The sequence below is a fragment of the Oreochromis niloticus genome, linkage group LG17 (assembly GCF_001858045.2).
Source record: "Oreochromis niloticus isolate F11D_XX linkage group LG17, O_niloticus_UMD_NMBU, whole genome shotgun sequence".
In the NCBI taxonomy this organism is placed as follows: Eukaryota; Metazoa; Chordata; class Actinopteri; order Cichliformes; family Cichlidae; genus Oreochromis; species Oreochromis niloticus.
Genome location: NC_031981.2, coordinates 34,275,604 through 34,293,566, shown reverse-complemented (window position 1 = coordinate 34,293,566; position 17,963 = coordinate 34,275,604). Strand labels below are relative to the sequence as shown.

The 17,963-nt window shown below is 38.3% G+C and overlaps 2 protein-coding genes across 2 annotated transcripts; both read left to right on the top strand.

The window, feature by feature from the left end:
* The first annotated feature begins 2,636 nt into the window (after positions 1-2,636).
* On the top strand, positions 2,637-4,755 carry LOC100694279 (C-C motif chemokine 20). Its single transcript, XM_005460445.3, has 4 exons — positions 2,637-2,785; positions 3,885-3,996; positions 4,143-4,231; positions 4,319-4,755. Coding segments are annotated over exons 1-4 (267 nt in total). The 5' UTR covers positions 2,637-2,721; the 3' UTR covers positions 4,321-4,755.
* A 7,548-nt stretch (positions 4,756-12,303) lies between these two features.
* Positions 12,304-15,042, top strand: LOC106096525 (C-type mannose receptor 2-like). The gene is made up of 5 exons (XM_013264370.3): positions 12,304-12,403; positions 12,658-12,711; positions 12,855-13,241; positions 13,673-14,032; positions 14,578-15,042. Exons 2-5 carry the CDS (start codon positions 12,678-12,680, stop codon positions 14,922-14,924), a joined length of 1,128 nt encoding a protein of 375 aa, XP_013119824.1. The 5' UTR covers positions 12,304-12,403; positions 12,658-12,677; the 3' UTR covers positions 14,925-15,042.
* The last annotated feature ends 2,921 nt before the right edge of the window (positions 15,043-17,963 follow it).

The following is a 17,963-nucleotide window of genomic DNA, read 5'->3' as shown; positions in this document are numbered from 1 at the left end:
TATTTACAAACGTTTCCATTCATATATCAGGGTAACACCTTTAATATATCACAGTTCACTGTTGAGTAAGTAAACCATCAATAGGAGAGGAGACAAGGCTTAAATCCTCCAAGTATTAAAAACTTTCATACTTGGATGGAAACATAATATCTAAAATGATGTTTATCCAGTTGCCCTTGAGTTCCATGCTGAAGAGTCAAAAGGGAAAAGAGAGAAGTCTGACAGCAATGCCACATATACTGAGAAGTACATATGTGTGGCTAGAAAGTTCTAATGAGTGGTTGGATCGCGGTTGTTCTAATGAACATTCATTGTTTATCATTTGGTTTTGGACAAATCCATAACTGCCATCAAACCCAGACTACAGGTACTGCCAGACAAGTTCTTTATGTGTAATGTGTGAACTGGATTTTCTCTCTGCTGAAACTCTGCTGTACATACAGATAACGCAGTTACTGTATGTTTTTTATGTAATATAATCTGTGACTCTACAGGGAGTGCAGAATTATTAGGCAAGTTGTATTTTTGAGGAATAATTTTATTATTGAACAACAACCATGTTCTCAATGAACCCAAAAAACACATTAATATCAAAGCTGAATGTTTTTGGAAGTAGTTTTTAGTTTGAGCTATTTTAGGGGGATATCTGTGTGTGCAGGTGACTATTACTGTGCATAATTATTAGGCAACTTAACAAAAAACAAATATATACCCATTTCAATTATTTATTTTTACCAGTGAAACCAATATAACATCTCCACATTCACAAATATACATTTCTGACATTCAAAAACAAAACAAAAACAAATCAGCGACCAATATAGCCACCTTTCTTTGCAAGGACACTCAAAAGCCTGCCATCCATGGATTCTGTCAGTGTTTTGATCTGTTCACCATCAACATTGCGTGCAGCAGCAACCACAGCCTCCCAGACACTGTTCAGAGAGGTGTACTGTTTTCCCTCCTTGTAAATCTCACATTTGATGATGGACCACAGGTTCTCAGTGGGGTTCAGATCAGGTGAACAAGGAGGCCATGTCATTAGTTTTTCTTCTTTTATACCCTTTCTTGCCAGCCACGCTGTGGAGTACTTGGATGCGTGTGATGGAGCACTGTCCTGCATGAAAATCATGTTTTTCTTGAAGGATGCAGACTTCTTCCTGTACCACTGCTTGAAGAAGGTGTCTTCCAGAAACTGGCAGTAGGACTGGGAGTTGAGCTTGACTCCATCCTCAACCCGAAAAGGCCCCACAAGCTCATCTTTGATGATACCAGCCCAAACCAGTACTCCACCTCCACCTTGCTGGCGTCTGAGTTGGACTGGAGCTCTCTGCCCTTTACCAATCCAGCCACGGGCCCATCCATCTGGCCCATCAAGACTCACTCTCATTTCATCAGTCCATAAAACCTTAGAAAAATCAGTCTTGAGATATTTCTTGGCCCAGTCTTGACATTTCAGCTTGTGTGTCTTGTTCAGTGGTGGTCGTCTTTCAGCCTTTCTTACCTTGGCCATGTCTCTGAGTATTGCACACCTTGTGCTTTTGGGCACTCAGTTCTCAGTTCATGGGCAGTTATTTTGCACCTTGGTTTTTCCACACGCTTCTTTTGACCCTGTTGACTATTTTGAATGAAACGCTTGATTGTTCGATGATCACGCTTCAGAAGCTTTGCAATTTTAAGACTGCTGCATCCCTCTGCAAGATATCTCACTATTTTTGACTTGTCTGAGCCTGTCAAGTCCTTCTTTTGACCCATTTTGCCAAAGGAAAGGAAGTTGCCTAATAATTATGCACACCTGATATAGGGTGTTGATGTCATTAGACCACACCCCTTCTCATTACAGAGATGCACATCACCTAATATGCTTAATTGGTAGTAGGCTTTCGAGCCTATACAGCTTGGAGTAAGACAACATGCATGAAGAGGATGATGTGGACAAAATACTCATTTGCCTAATAATTCTGCACTCCCTGTAAATGTTTGTCTAAGTATTAAAGTTAATAGTGTTAACGGTTGTTCTAGTGCCACTGGTTCTTCTCCGAATCCCCAAAGATTGCAGCTCAAAGGCTTCCCCAATATTTTACACTGATGTCTTTTGATTAATGGCTGGATCTCATGTTGGTCTCCTTCCACACTCCAAATGCATGTTAGGTTAACTGGCAGCCGTGTATTTGTGAACAAGAATGTTTGTGTCTCTCTACGTTAGCCCCGACTTTTCCAGGGTCTACCTAAGCTTCAGTCCCTTGCGTGCCTGAAATAGATATGCTATTACAAAAACAGATGGAAAAATAAATAAATAAAATACAATATTTTACATTTAAAAAATGTCCCTCAATTTAATTCATCATCCTCGCATGACTCCAGTATCATGTTTATGACCTTTGATGAACTGGGTCATATTTCCCCAATTGAGCTAGCCTTTCACATGAAAGCTAGATTATCCTCAGATTTTAAAAGGGATACTTGCAGATATCAATTTGTATTTTTTAGCTAATAACTCTTTCTTTATGTATGTCAAACTGTGTTATCTTTGGGATTTTTTGTTGATTCAGCTAAAGAAACAAAAAGTAATCCCTCCCTCTGTGCTCTTTCATAATAGCACTGAGGGAGGGATTTGAGAAAAAACTATATATTTGCCCAACAATTTCAAGACAGTGGGGGTGATAGATTCTGCCTCTAACTTTCTGTGCAGTGAGCAACACAAGAACAGCAGCAGCAACCATGAAGTTTCATGCTTTTGTTTTCATGCTGCTCTTCCTCTGCACGTACCTGAGTCTGGTACAAGGTAAGTGAAACAGAATTGTCTGGTTTCAAATTACTACTTTAACATTTCCACTTAAAAATGTATTTTTAAGAGAATTCACAAAAGTTTAACCATGCAGCTCTTCATGGTATCTCAAAAGCATTTTCTGGACAAAGCAAATTACTGAAAATATGCACCTGAGTGCTTCTTTTTATGCCCTGTCTTGGTTTAACCACAGCTCCTGAAGCCACGTCTCTTTGAAACTGTGAGGACAATTTTTAAGTGAATGAGATTCTTTTCAAAGCAGTTTATCACAACTCTTTAAATGAACATGTATTCAGTCATCTTGCTTTTATAGATCACTTAAATGTGGCAAGATGCAGAATTTTAAAAAGGTCATAAGGACAGCTGTCACTTGTACATAGGACTTAAATAATAAATGAAATTCTAAAAACATTCCTTAAACAATTAAATAATAAAAGAAAAGTTAGACTAAAGCAAAATTATTTCATTAAGTACTGCATGTTTATGTCTAAAATGATTGTTTGATGCAGCTGCAATGTTCAAGGGACACAGACATTAATCATGAACCAGTAATGTGGGTATGATTTTGAAATGAGTGCTGCTTATCTGACTAAATACTATTGATACCTTTATACTGTAGTATTGCTACTTTGATTAAAGTAAAGATTCCTAAAGGATCCAAATACTTTTCATGTAAAACCAGCCCTTTCACGTTCAAGTGCTTTCACTTTTTTTTCTGTGCATGCTGTGAAATTATTTGCAGCTGCTGCCAAGTGCAACAGGTCTACACACATCATATTATCTCAGTATTTGTGTAAGCTGGCTTTGTTCAGAGGGATTCTCAATCAGCAGCATCAGTTCAGGCAGAGATGGTGAGGTTAAGGTGAAGTCAGCTAAAAACAACAATAAAACCAAGGAGAGGAGTGAGCAGTGGAGCAAGAGAAATTTGCTGAAATAGATCCTGAAATAGATCCCCTAGTAAGGGGATGTGGGAATCTTCCTGGACTGCTCTGACAGACGTTCAAATCTATTCAAATTGTCAAAACGGTCAAATTCCAGTGAGATTCTCAAGTGGGCTGGTTTATTTGATCATAATTCTCTTTAACTTTCTCTCCAGGCTCGTATGCCAACTGCTGCCTTGGCTACGTTAATGAGATAAAAAAGAAGAGATACATTGTCAGTTACACTATGCAGGAAACAGATGGGGACTGCAACATCAGAGCTGTTTTGTGAGTATCGACTGTGAAGTCCTTCACTTTTGGCACATTTTGTTTCCCACACTGTCAAATTCCATCATAATGACTTGGCACAGACCGAGGAAGTGACTGATCCCCATTTATCCACAGATTTTTAATAACGATACTCATATGTGTAGGTTTAAGTTGAAGAAGAGGGAACAACCTGTGTGTGCCAATCCAAATGATCATTGGGTCCAGAAGGAGATGAGGAGGCTGGATTTATTATGTAAGAAGTTACACAACATGCTCTTAAAATGGCATACACTTTCACAGGTTATGCACATGAATCATCATAACTCCTGCCTCTTTACAGAACGCTAAGCGAGAAAAGGAAGATCAGAGAGGACAGCGGACGCTTCAACGAACTGTCAGACATCGTATATCATCTTTAGCCATGCGCACAGTTCACCAGTACAGAAAAATACTGTATCCTAATCCTTTTAAAGGCTGAACCATAAATAACCGTCAGAAAATTCTAATTATTTTTTGACACCCATGTATATTTCAGATAAGATGCATCTGGCATTAAGACGTTAATGTTAGAACCGTTGTGGGAAAAATGAATGTATATAAAACATATATGATACTGTACTATTCAGCTTTGAATCGTGAATGAGTACAAAGTGCATCTCTGAGAGAAACATACACTTTGTGTCATTATATACACAACAGATTTGCTCATTTTTGTATCAGCACTATAATTGTACTTTGTGTTTTTCTATTGCCAATAAAAAGCAAATCCATACAAAACCTCTGGTTTCTATAAAAGTTTGTAATTAATCAGAAAAGCCTGGATCTGTTTTAAATATCTAATCCCTGTTCTGGTGTTTTCTAGAAGGCCCAGATGAAGTAAAGCAACCAACCTTTGATCCAGTAATCTCTGACATATTCTTTTGGCCTCATCTTGAGCTGTTAATTGTCTATGTGCTACAACTGTAAAATACATTAAACAAGGTATTTGTTCTACTGTACACTTAATCCAACATTCAGAGTTGAGTTAAAAGTGAATGTGTTGCCTCAACCAATCAATCCAGTCGGGATTAAAGGACAGATTCAACATATTTCACAACAGTCACATGCACATGTTAAAACTAGTTCTGTTAGCTGCCAGTGCTCCATTATAAATGTGTTTCCAACATTAGTCATGTGCCCACATTACTCACAGTACTCCCACGAAAATGTATTTATTTCATTTTATATTACATTCCGACACACTTGGTACATTTTCCACATAATGCGCCATATGTATTTCAGAAACTTTTGATCTGCTGGGATTTTCCACACGGCCATACAGAGAGTGAAAAACAGAAAATATCAGCAGTTCTTTGTGTGACCTTGTTGATGTGAGAAGTCAGAGGAGAATGGCCAGACTTCTCCAAGCTCATATGAAAGCAACAGTAACTCATATAACCACTCACTACAACCAACTTATGCAGAAAAGGCTTTCGACATGCACCACATATGGGACTTTAAAGCAGATGAGCAACAGCAGCAGAAGACCACACTGTGTGCAGCTGGGTGTCCTGTCAGCTAAGAACAGGAAACTGAGGCTACAGTTTACACAGTCTCACCAAAACTGGACATTAGTGGATGGGCTAAACATTGTCTGGCCTGATGAGTCTCAATTTCTGCTGCAAAATTCAAAAGTGGGGTCAGAATTTGGGATAAAAAACATGACAGCATGGATCCATGCTTCCTGATGGTGGTGGGGATGCAATGGTGTAGGGCAGCGGTCTCCAACCCCCGGAGTCGTTTGGTACCGGACTGTGAGAGTTGAGGCTCGGGTGTGAAATTTATGGTTTTCAGGGTTTTTATCGTCATTTTATTTTTAATCATTTTTATCGTTAACTCGTTTTCCCTGGGTCTTTTCCTGTGTGTTATGAATAAATCTTCTTTTTTTGGTACCAGTACTGGTTTTATTTTGTTGTATTTGTCCGCGACATCTTAAAGGCCAGTCCACGAAAATATTGTTATTATATATTGGCATAAACCGTTCCATGGCTCAAAAAAGGTTGGAGACTGCTGGTGTACGGGGTATCTCAGATTATACCAAATTGGTTTCCAGAACAATGGTCTCCACAGTCATCAGATTCCAGTCCAACAGAGCACCTTGAGGATTTACTGAAACAAAAGATTCACATCATGGATGTGCAGCCAACAACTCTCCACCAACTGTGTGATAACCAGAATGTCTGAGGAATGTTTCCAGCACCTTGTTGAGTCTGTGCCATGGCCAAATGTGTGCCAAATGAGCACAGCACCTGGCCAGGTGAATCTGGAGGTTCGGATGTTCATCCCTCACACATCACAATGTCACTCATTTATTAGAACATGACAGATGTACCGTGAAAAGCCCTCAGACGTCAGCAGCAACTACAGGGTATACTGGTACTCTAAGGGCAAAGACGTGGCCCATCAAAACAACATGTCCTTGATTGATATTGCAGCCAAGAACCTTTTCATCAGCTTCTTAATCCTCCCAAGCCCGCACCCTTAACTGGCTGGTTTTTTAATGTGCAAAAGAATTTGTGCTGCAGTGTGTGTGCAGCCATGTTTTATATAGATTTACAACAAACAGGACAAAAAGAAAAGCTCTGATCGTTAAACTATTACAGTAAGCAGCAGCATTTTTCTCCAAAAACACCATACTGATTTCCCCTCTGCTTGGTCTCTGTGTATATCTTTAGGGCTGATGCATACAAGCAACAGTTTAGATAGTTTAATTTCTTCCAGCTGGGTGAAACGCCTCCATCTCCTCTGTTCACTCCAGTGCAGGATACAAAGGATTAAAACTGTTTTTGGTGTAAATCTTTCCCAGCGTGTCAGTCTTGTTGGTTTTGTCATCCTGCCTACAGCTTAGTTTCAGAGTGCATATTGTTGCCCTCTAAGGTTAGCTTGCTCACTAGCTTCACTAAATAAAGTGGGTGTGTGAGCAGCAAGCCACTAGTTGCTGGTCCTTTTGTTTGTGGTCTTCTTACAGCTTTCCTGCACTATCTCAGGGATTACATTTCAACTAATTTAGGTATACCGATGCAGGTGGGGAGGTTTTTGGCCCAGAGGAAGCTGTTGGTTTCTTGCAGGAGTTTATTGCAAAGAGAACATTATTCCTTGCATCCTTGAACAGTTTAATGAATAATTGCACAGAAAGTTGTGAAGATTACAACTTTCTCAAGTGGAAACGATAACAGAGACTCTTCAAGCAGTGATATTGAGCAAGAACAGGATTCCTAAACAATCAGCAAGTTAAGACGTATTCTTGGCACTTATTCCAATGTTAATAAGCCCTCTTTATGTTTGCTCTTGCCCACACAATGTGTGCACATTCTTGTGCAAACAGGCTGCGGGCTTAAAAACCTTATTGCAAAATATTAAGTTATAGTGCCAAACTCTCATAAGAAACAGAGCCAGTGTGTGCACACGGACACTGCCAGGTTGTGTCACTCACAACACTGACTCCTGGTTCAGAAAGACTGCTGTATCCTAAGTGCAAGTGACGGGAAACTCAAGGCCCATCACTTGCACTTTTTGGTGTGAAATGACATGTTACAGTCACAAATACACAAACACAAAGTTTTCATCATTTTCATAAAAGTGTTTGATTTGATTCCAAAATCCGTTTCCGAGAACTGACTCAAGATTCAATAATTTATCAAATTTCAAGGATTACAAATAAATAAGGACTCATTTTACGTCCCAGCAGAATCCTCGTTCGAAACTGTGAAAATCTGGAGTCTTGCACATGCTGCAGAAAAAGACAGTCGTATCATCCTTGTGGGAACATGCAGAAACTGCTGAAAAAAAGAACCAGAATTGTCCAGATGAAGAGATTGGAGGGGAAACAGTTCAAAACCAGTGTGAGAAAATATCTATTCTGATCAGTAAATCTGGCCTTACCCTTTGTAATAATTACTGACACAGAGTGGCTTTAAGCTCGGGCTGGCATCCCTGAAGGATTTATGAAAATATTCGTACAATCATTTACACAGATATAAACAAAATTTTAATAAAACCATGAAAAACTTTCAACATTATTTGTGCTCTTAACTTTCCTCCCCAGTGAATAAACTTCACTTATGAGAGCTTTTAATCACGTAAATGCCTGTGATCACCTTGTTAAGAGCCAATACTTAACTGAGCGGGTTGCTGCACTCACTGCAGTGAGTGAAATCACGGCTCCTTTTATTACCTGCCACAACTTACCTGCTCTTTCTTGTGTGCAGGAATCTGTGGATACTGTGGTGAGAAACCAGAAATACTGAGTGAGTGTAAATAAATCTAATGTTTTGAAGAAGTTCTGTGCCTGGTGTAGAAGATATTGTCTGGTTTGAGGTCTCGAATCAACAAATAAGTTCAAAGTTCGGATTTAATGCTGACCGACAAAGACCACCTCAGTTCAACTGAGCATTTATTGGATGTAGCAATACTGCTTCACTTCCTCTCGTCATAAGTTACTGATAAACTGGTTTTAGAGAGGGTTTTTTTTTTAATTTAAATTGGACCTCTTCTGCTCATTTCCTGTTTCATAGGTTCTTATTCTTGGACTCTACTAAAGTAGCTTTGCATCATTCACAGCTTAAAACAATCCTTATTTATCACACTTGGATTTAAAACAGAGCAAATGAAATGAGATCAAGATTTAATGAAAGAGTACCATCCCTCCATAACTGGGGGAGCCTACAAGCTTTAATATCGTCCAGATCTGAACTCCAACTGGAAAAACAGAAAGACTAACTGTCATCTCTCAGTTTAACCACTGTCATCAGCAGCTTAACAATTTAAATTTGCAGACACTGACACACTCTAGAGGCTGAAGCATTGCTGAGTGCTGATACTGGAGCAACTTCCCGTCTTATTATTTTAAGGAGCTCAGACAATTAGGGATCATCTTGTCAGTATTGTTCAGCCAAATAAAGTGAACGATGCTTCAGATGTTTTTTACTCATCCTCACAGTGGAACGACATCTCCTGTTAAACAGTTCACAAACTGCAACACAACATCAGGTATCTATGTGCTCAAATAGCCCTGTGTTCAAGCTTGTACTGGACACACAAAGAGAGCACTTAATCCAACAAGAAGAATGCCATAGCTAAACACTATTATGAGGTTAAACACAGCTCTCCTCCGACCCCGCATTTCACTGGTATTGAGCATTAGACTTCCCACTCTTAGGGGAAGTCTATCTAAGGTGTTTTCTCAGAGAGAGACGTGTGGGATTTCAGTGCTAAACACAATGACACCCTCTGGTGTGAATGATGATTTTACCTGAAAACGTTTTTTGTGAACAAGCTTGTATGATATATACGAAAATACAGAATGAATACTCTGTTTTAAGACTCATAATTGTTCTTATATTTTTAAGATGATGGATATGAGATTAGGAAGAGATTTTTACCATGTGATTCCTTTAAAACAATCATAGATTGCTTCATGGCGTGACGAAGGCTACATGGCTGAAATGAGAGCATTTTTGCGTTTGTGTGTGCTTGTTTCAGAGAATCTGATGCTGTAGCATAGCAGACTAGTTGTAGTAGGGAACTTTTGCCACCATGTAATACTGCTTTAGCTTTTTAGATACCAGAATGGTCTTGCCTACTAGCATGACAGGCTTGCCTCTCTGAAGCAGGTCCATGAAGGAGGTGAGACAGATGTTTTCTAGTGTGGATGAGCAGCATCTGAAACAGACACTGGATGAGATCTAAATCAAAGTGTTATAATATGCAGGATATTTCTGCTGCTGTAGACAACCCCACACTCAGTAGTACAATCACACAACTGTAATGGAATATCAGACTGAAGTAGCACTATCTTGTCACTCCAGGGAGTAAACCTCAAGTCAGGATTTGAGAATTGTCCTCAATCAGCAATCAACAGGTAGTCCAATAACAAGCACAGTCTGATTAAGAAACATAGGTAAATGTTCCCTGTGATTTAATAATAGTTAGTATCATTTTCCAGAGTTCACAGTTTTGATGCCATATGGCAATTTCTGATAAATATGTGGAAGTAACAATTCATTTATAGCTGAGACACTTAAGTGTGAATGACAGCTTTTATTAGTGACCCGATACAAATATAATTCTGTTCTTCACATCTGCTATGGTCCTCTCTTTCTTTAGACATCTGGCCTCAACTAGGACACGTAAGATTCCAGTTCCAGAGCACAGAGCTGCAGTAGCGGAACTGGCCACAAGAGGGCACAAAGGTACACCCAAAAGGATCGGGAAGAACAGCTGGGCAGGCACATAAACACAAAAAGGTCCAAGCTGTCACAATTAACTTTGAAAAAGAATATAATTACTGGACCAATGAAAGTTCTTGACATTGTTAAAGAAGATTAAGTGTAAATGATTTCTCAAAACCACATGCCGAATTTAGTGAAGTTTTTTTTTTTAATATAGAAAACTCTGCACACCTGAATCAATGACAGGTGCACAGAGGAAAAAACTGTAGAAAAATGCAACCTGCTAACATTTTCTTTCAGTTTTAACATTTCGTCTGTGTGACTTTCATCAGGTGCAAAGAAACAGTGTTCATGCACATCTGCACATATACACACACATTCAGTAAGATTCAGCCAATTAAGAATTTCTGGCTATTAGACATCTCAAATGTGCGCATTATCAATCAGGAGTAAACTTAAAATGTCAATGCCATCATCACAACTGCAAATAACATTGAACATCATCACCTGATCCCAAAGCCGGACCATTCATATCTCCTATATTTTCTAATATTATCACTTAGATTCATAAATTACCACAGGTATGAAACCAATTTACAACAAATGTATAGTGATGTATAATGTTTTAAAATGCCAACATCACAATATATACAAATTACATGTGGATGAATGATTTCCATTTACAAATGGAAAATATACGTGGGGAACAGTTTCAGTTTCTCACTGAAACAGAAAATACATGAACACAAAAGTGCGATTATCCAGGGGCAGCTCAGTTTAATGATATGAAACATGATTTTGTGTCTTTATGATTTTGTGGCATTGAACATGTTCCATGACCCCAAGGTGTTAAAACCATGACTTATTATTGAAGAGAAGAGAGGCCTTCTGGATATTGGCTAATTCTGGATATTTGTCACCTTAAGGACTGAACGATACTTGTACTCAATAAAATGTTGTAGTTTCTTAATGACAAAAAAATTGATTTGGATGTTTTGGGTTTGATATGTGATTTGTATATATTGTAATGTTCAACTTTTAAAACATTATATGTCACTGATTTAACTTAAACATGAATATATTTTCATTTTCAGTCAAACCCTCAGACTCAAACTGAGGCAAACATCATGCAAATACGTAGGATATAAATTTAAGGAAAGTTTCTTGTTCCTCTGCTGAACTTCTGAATCATGCCGTGTCTGCTCAGACTTACAAAGTTAGTGGTCAATGTGAAATGGACTGACTGCTTAGAATTTCTCGACAATAGGTCAAGTGGGTCCAGCTACATTTGTGAGTAAAGTCGATTTGTTGAAAGGGTATTAGGAGGTTCTGCTCTCTATGTGTGCATGTGGAATCTCTGTATTTGTTGTTCCATGTGGGCTAAATAAGTATACGATCAGTTCTGGACTTAGGAATGCACTTGCAGCATTCCAGCATATGATGCATATGGTCATGTCCCATTTATGTTTTACTGTGTTACACTCTTACACTCTTTTAATTTGCCTCCAGGATCCAGTTGCTGAGGTATGGGAGTGATGAGACAGTGTGAGTGTTAATGGAGAGTCCCTGATTTTAGATATGATGAACTGCTGAATTGGATTTTGTGGGGGTTCCTGTGGGACTCTTCTTGTTTGGGAGATTTGTGATGAACCCTGCTCATTGTTTTAAACCTTCTCTCATGTGTTTCAGATCTGGTGAGTGCAGCAGGGTTCATCAGTGCCAACTGGGTCCTCGTTCCCAGACTATAAATCTTCTTGCACTGTTTTTTCTTTACTTTTTGTTGTTTGTTGCATTTACAACACTTGCATACATCTCAGCATACATGCACACCTTACATCACTGCTCCTATTGATTTGTGTAGCTCATTAAGTTCTGTTTCAGTTGTTTAATTTTGTTTATTAACCTTCCAATGAACCTTCAAAATACATCCCAAATAGTAAAGACATGCAGTTAGTTTAGTTTCATTATATATACGTACACCTGAGAGAAGGAAGCATGTTGTTAAAGTAAATTATTTCAAATAACACCATCTGTTTGTTTGACATTATGTAAATATTAATATTATATTACCTCTGTTATGACCATCTTGTTGGAATATTTAAATGAGTACCATAGAATGATCTTTGTTGAAGCAGAGACATTTTATTGAGTGCAGTTTTCTTTAACACAACACGCAGAGGCATCGGACTGAAGCAAGGAAAGAAGAATAATCAGATGTAAGTTAAAACTTTAGTCTCAATTTAAATTTTTACCTCAGCACTGGCTTTAAACTTACAGGATTTTAATCTTTCTTTCTGCTAATTTTTAAAAGACTCAAAAACATTTTTAAAGTAGCTATTCGCCTCATGTGTAATGTATTTTTTTTACAGTGCAAAAGAAACTGCATGTTTTCTTACTCATATATTACATCTGTGAAAGTGGTGCAGTTATATTAACTCTGACGGTTGTTTATCTGTCTTTTAAATCTTAGTATCATCAAACAGAGGAAATATGCACTGGAGGCTTTTTCTGCTCATTCTGATAGGTAAGTCGATCATTTTACCTGTAAAAAGTGCAGATTTACATGACTTCAGATTAGTGCAGGGTTTCTGTGAACTGCTCACAAAACCTGCCATCTTTAGATTTTTAAATAACTTGTGGGGTTTTTTTGTTTTGTTTTGTTTTTAGGTCAGTGTTCATTGATTTTATGCCAGCACTATGAGTACTATTTTATTGAAGAGCCTAAAACTTGGGACGAAGCTCAGCACTACTGTAGAGAAAGATATAAAGACCTGGCCACAGTGCCTAACATGAAATATATGAAGACACTGTACACGGATTCTACAGAGAATCAAGCAAACGCCTGGATTGGGCTGTACAGCATCTCAGGAAAAGAAAACAGGAGGTGGCACTGGTCTCTGCCAGGAGTGGAGTTCCATGCTGAGGAGATGAAATGGAGAGCAGGTGAACCTAATGACGGATTCAAACATCTTGAGAACTGTGCAGTGATTGACATCTCTGATGGGTTGATGGATTTGGGCTGTTCGTATGACTTCACCTTTATCTGCTATAATGGTGAGACTATGTGACAATATTTGTATTAATTAAACAAATTGTTTATATTTAATGAATGAATATGAGAAGATGTGATAATTGGCTGCTGGTGTTTTAGCCACAGTGTGCCATCCTGTTCATTTCAATACCCGTCCTCCCACGGTGCTTTCTCTGCCTCTCATGTTACACCAGGACACTGTTCATTTGCTTTGCTGCACCATCTCGTGGTGCCAAATGTCATTACACAAAATTACATACCAGAAAGTGTTTCTGTGCCACACAGAGCAAAGTCATCCTGAGCATAATGTCACAGCAGTGGTTATTCCCATAATGTTGATAGTTTAGTTTTTCAAGCTATTTTAAGTTGTGTCTTTAGAAAATCAATTGAAAGACACATTTAAAGATAGAAATGTACATTTCTGCTGAGTCTTGTCTTTCTCTTTATTCCACAGAACAAAACAAATCACTCCATTTCATTGACTCTCCAAAAGCATGGCGTGAGGCTCAGAGCTACTGCAGAGAGCACCACACAGACCTGGCCAGTGGAGCAGAACAGTTAAAGGAAGCAGTCAGTAAACTAAAGAGTTCTGATGAACCACTATCATGGATCGGCCTGTTCAGAGACACCTGGAGGTGGTCAGATGGGAGTAATTATTCTTACAGACACTGGAGAGATGTTGGTGAGTTACCTGAAGAGCTGTCTGAATCTGACAGAGGCACCAGGAAATGTGCGATGACTGAATTAAAGAAAGAAGGAAAATGGAAAGCTGATGATTGTAACACCAGCAAACCTTTCTTCTGCTACGGTGGTGGTGAGATTTACAAAGATTCATCTTTCACATCTGGTTTCTGTCAGTTTTCTTACTGAAGGAATAAATGTTCAAGCTAAACTAATCTTTCTTATTCTTATTGAAAAAAGTGTACATGAGAAACACTAGTATATGTTTCAGAGAAGTCATCATCAAAGCTAAATAATTCAAGCCAATATGGAGATAAAGGTATACCCCAGACGCTTAATGCAGACTTCTTTTGTAAGGAACTTAAGACACATTAGTCACATTAGTTTCTGTCAGTGGGTGCCCGTAATGCTACTTACATGTAAATAATTCTTAAGAAAGAAAGAAATCTTCTCGATAACTTGGGGTGGTCGGGGTTTATTCTGGGTAAGAAGTCATTTGACATTAATGATTTTACCACAGGTAAATCAAGAGGAGTAAAGATTTGAAACAGAAAACACTTAAATTCTAAAAATACTGATGAAAGCTCAGTTGCTAAACTTGTATGTTTACTTATTTTTGTTAAAATGTTTTTCTTTTGTATTTGTCCTGATTTGTTTTCTTGTGTTTATTCATGCCAGGAAAATTCATTCTGATCAAAGAAAACAAAAGATGGGATGAGGCCTTAACTTACTGCCAGCTGCACCATCATGATCTGGTGTCTATCACAAATCCCGAAGAGGAAGAATTAGTGAAGGAGAAAGTGAAGAACGCCACCACACCGTATGTCTGGCTGGGACTGCGCTTCAGCTGTGTTTTTCAACTGTGGCTGTGGGTCAGTGACCGGGTTGTCTGTTATGAGAACTGGGCCAATGAGAAACACGCTGGACAGTGTGGCATGTCTGTAGCCATGGAGACAGGAGGAGAGCATAAATGGTTCAAGAAAAATGATGCAGAGATATTTAACTTCATCTGTTCGCTGCGATAGGCTTTTAAACCAGTCTAAATGACTGCTTATAGAGTTGATATTTCTCGTAATTATGAAGTCAAAAAATAAAAATATGTGAAAACTAGAAGCAGATAACATATAACAGTGAAAATTTCTCTTTGTGTTTATTCTTAAGGATTTGGGGGGGGGGGGGGGGGGGGGGGGTTGCATATTGTTTACTACTACTTTACTTTACTTTACTACTACAGAATAAGAATCCATTTTTTGCTTTTTTCAAACTTAAAATTGTTGTATTTGTTGAAAAAGGTCAGGTCACAGCTTTCTGGGTGTGTACAGCAAAGTATACCACAGCACTTATATGCTTATAATAGCTAATGTGTCTCAAAACCACATATATGTAATTATTAGTTTGGTGTCTAATATAAAGAGTTTATGATTCTGTTTCCGTCTACTTTTATTTCTCTTTTTCTATATTTTTTCTTGAACACTAGATGGTGCATTCGAGTCAGCCAAGCCACTGAAAAATGTCTGAAAAGTCGTGTGCTTGTACTTAAATGATTCATGTTACCCAGTTTGGTCTTTTTGTGTAAATCAACAATAAACAGTAGCTCTGAAATTATGTTGGACTATGCTTTTGTTTTAACAAAGTAAAAGAATATATGAAAAAGATGCCTTATACAGTTTAAACTTTATTTTTATGCTTTTCAGAGAGAAATAAACCAGTATATTACAATCATATAGCAAAAAACTAGGAGGACTTTTCAGACTTAGTGACTGAGCTCTCATGTTATTGTTTCCTTTTGAGTTATTTTCGATTCATGTCCAAGTTAAACCCTAGAAGGTCTTTTTCTTTCTTTTCAGTGTTTATGGTGGTTAAATTTGTGATGAAAATCTAAGAACATGAAATATAAAATAGTAAAATGCAAGACTGTTGTAAATAAGAGATTAATGCTGCAGTCACTTGCAAATGTAGCGACAGCTTAGAGAATTGTAAAATAAAAAAAAAAAACTGAACTGATTTTAAACTGAAAACTTGAACACACAACCTGCTCTCAACCAGGTTGCGTGTTCACCACAGGTTGCCATGGTGATTTAGCCACATGATAAGAGCAAGTTTCATGACACAGAACAAAAATTTCCCTAACTCTGATTTTTAAATATAAAATTCAGTGTGAAAAACTATTTTATTGTATCTCCCACAGGAGTGTCTTTCTGTAAAGTGACACTTTCTATATTTATTTGCTGGACAGCCAACAGTGCATGTTTCACTTCTTCCTCTTTTCCATCATTTAGTTTTTTAAGAAGTGACACAAGCTGTCACAGTTCACTGTGTCAATGAGGAGGACCGACACTGCACATGCAGGAGGAAGAGACTGCAACAAAAACCAAGTTTAATACAAACAAACACACCAGATATACTTCCAGTAAACACAAAGTCCCAATGTTAAACCAAAAATAGGAAGAAGGAAGAGATGTGCAATGAATGGAGAAAAATGGTTGAGCTACTCGGAACTTTAGTTAACCTTTGACTCAGAAATCAGAAGCTTTAAATGCAGTAATCAAGTCCAGTAGACTTTTGTTTTCACTTTTTTCACTATTTTTTGTGAGAATCAGCCACATTTTGAGTTTATGTTCTCCCACTGATACAGGCCAATGAGCAGATACAGGCCTATTCATTGGCTCTTTCCTTTAACCTCTCCTCCGAGTCGCTGCAGTGGTGAATCAGCTCCCCACCGTTGCTTCAGCACACCAGCACACAAGCCTCTGCAGTGGCCCTGATTCCCCACTACTTGAGTCCCTTGTGATGTGAGTGGGTTACCTCAGTCATTGTCTGATGATTCACTCACCAATCTGTGAGCCATCCAGTTCTTTGCCACCATTACTGCTCAGCACCACGCCTGCAAGAGCGTGACTCTCCAGGCTGCCTCCATCCAAATTACTTCTTCAGTCACTTGGATGGAGATGAAACTTTTTCCAACTAAAAAAACGTTACTTCCAGATGAACCGAATTAACTTTTTGGGGAAACAATAAAATAGTTAAAATTGTCTAATGTTTACACACTCATATCAAAAACTGGAACAAATTCGCAGTGATGACTTCACAAAGCCATTTGTTCATCTTCATCAAGTCTGCAAGTGAAAGCGACTGCGAGAGCTGCAAGTCCTTCTATAATGTATTCTGTGAGGACGCGACAGAAAATGAGAAGGCCTTCTTTCCGAGCTCTGAACAAACTGAATGGTGACTTTAATAAAGAGACTGCAGACTATGACTTTGCGTGTTTATGGATAATGTAATTTGATAAATAAGAGGGGAGAAAACCACAAATAGATTTTCAGATAAAATGATACCAATGAACCATCCTGCATAAGGCCAATGAGGACCATAAATAGAATATAAAGTACAGTGATGTGTTAAAGGTTTACAGTCAGTTATAGATCTTAATGGACGCCATAAGTCCAACAAATGGAGCGAATGAGCAGAGTCAGTTCATGTTAATTATATCATCATAATCCAGGACGGGTAAAAAGATGGTAGCAACAAGCCTTTTCCTTGCAGTGAAAGGCTGCAAAAGGCTGCTTGTTTCTGTAACAGGTTGTTAAAATGTGACTTAAAGGGAAAATTACCATCAGTCAAAATATCTGAATGTATGAGGCCACAGTTTCAATAGAAATGCCTCGAGCAGATACAAGAAAGGGAAGTGCTGCATGGACTCATTTTAATTTGAGAACTACATGTCCTTGGATTCTGCATTTCTACATTTAAAACCAGTCTGAGCTGACACAGCTTTGACTGTCTACAATCAACAGCTTTAATTGTTCAAAAACCCTGAAGAAATCCCAACAGCAGGAAGGTTTTTAATTTAAAAAAAAAAAATCCGGATCTAAAGTACACCAACTGTTTGCTCTGCATTTCCTGCATATGATGTAAATATTATTATTATATTATGGCTCATATGACCCGCTCGGACGTCGTGTTTGAATATTTACATGCGTACCACAGAATTCTCTTTGTTGAAGCAGAGTGGGATATTTTATTAAGTGCAGTCTTCTTTAGTGAAACGCGCAGAGGCATCGGAG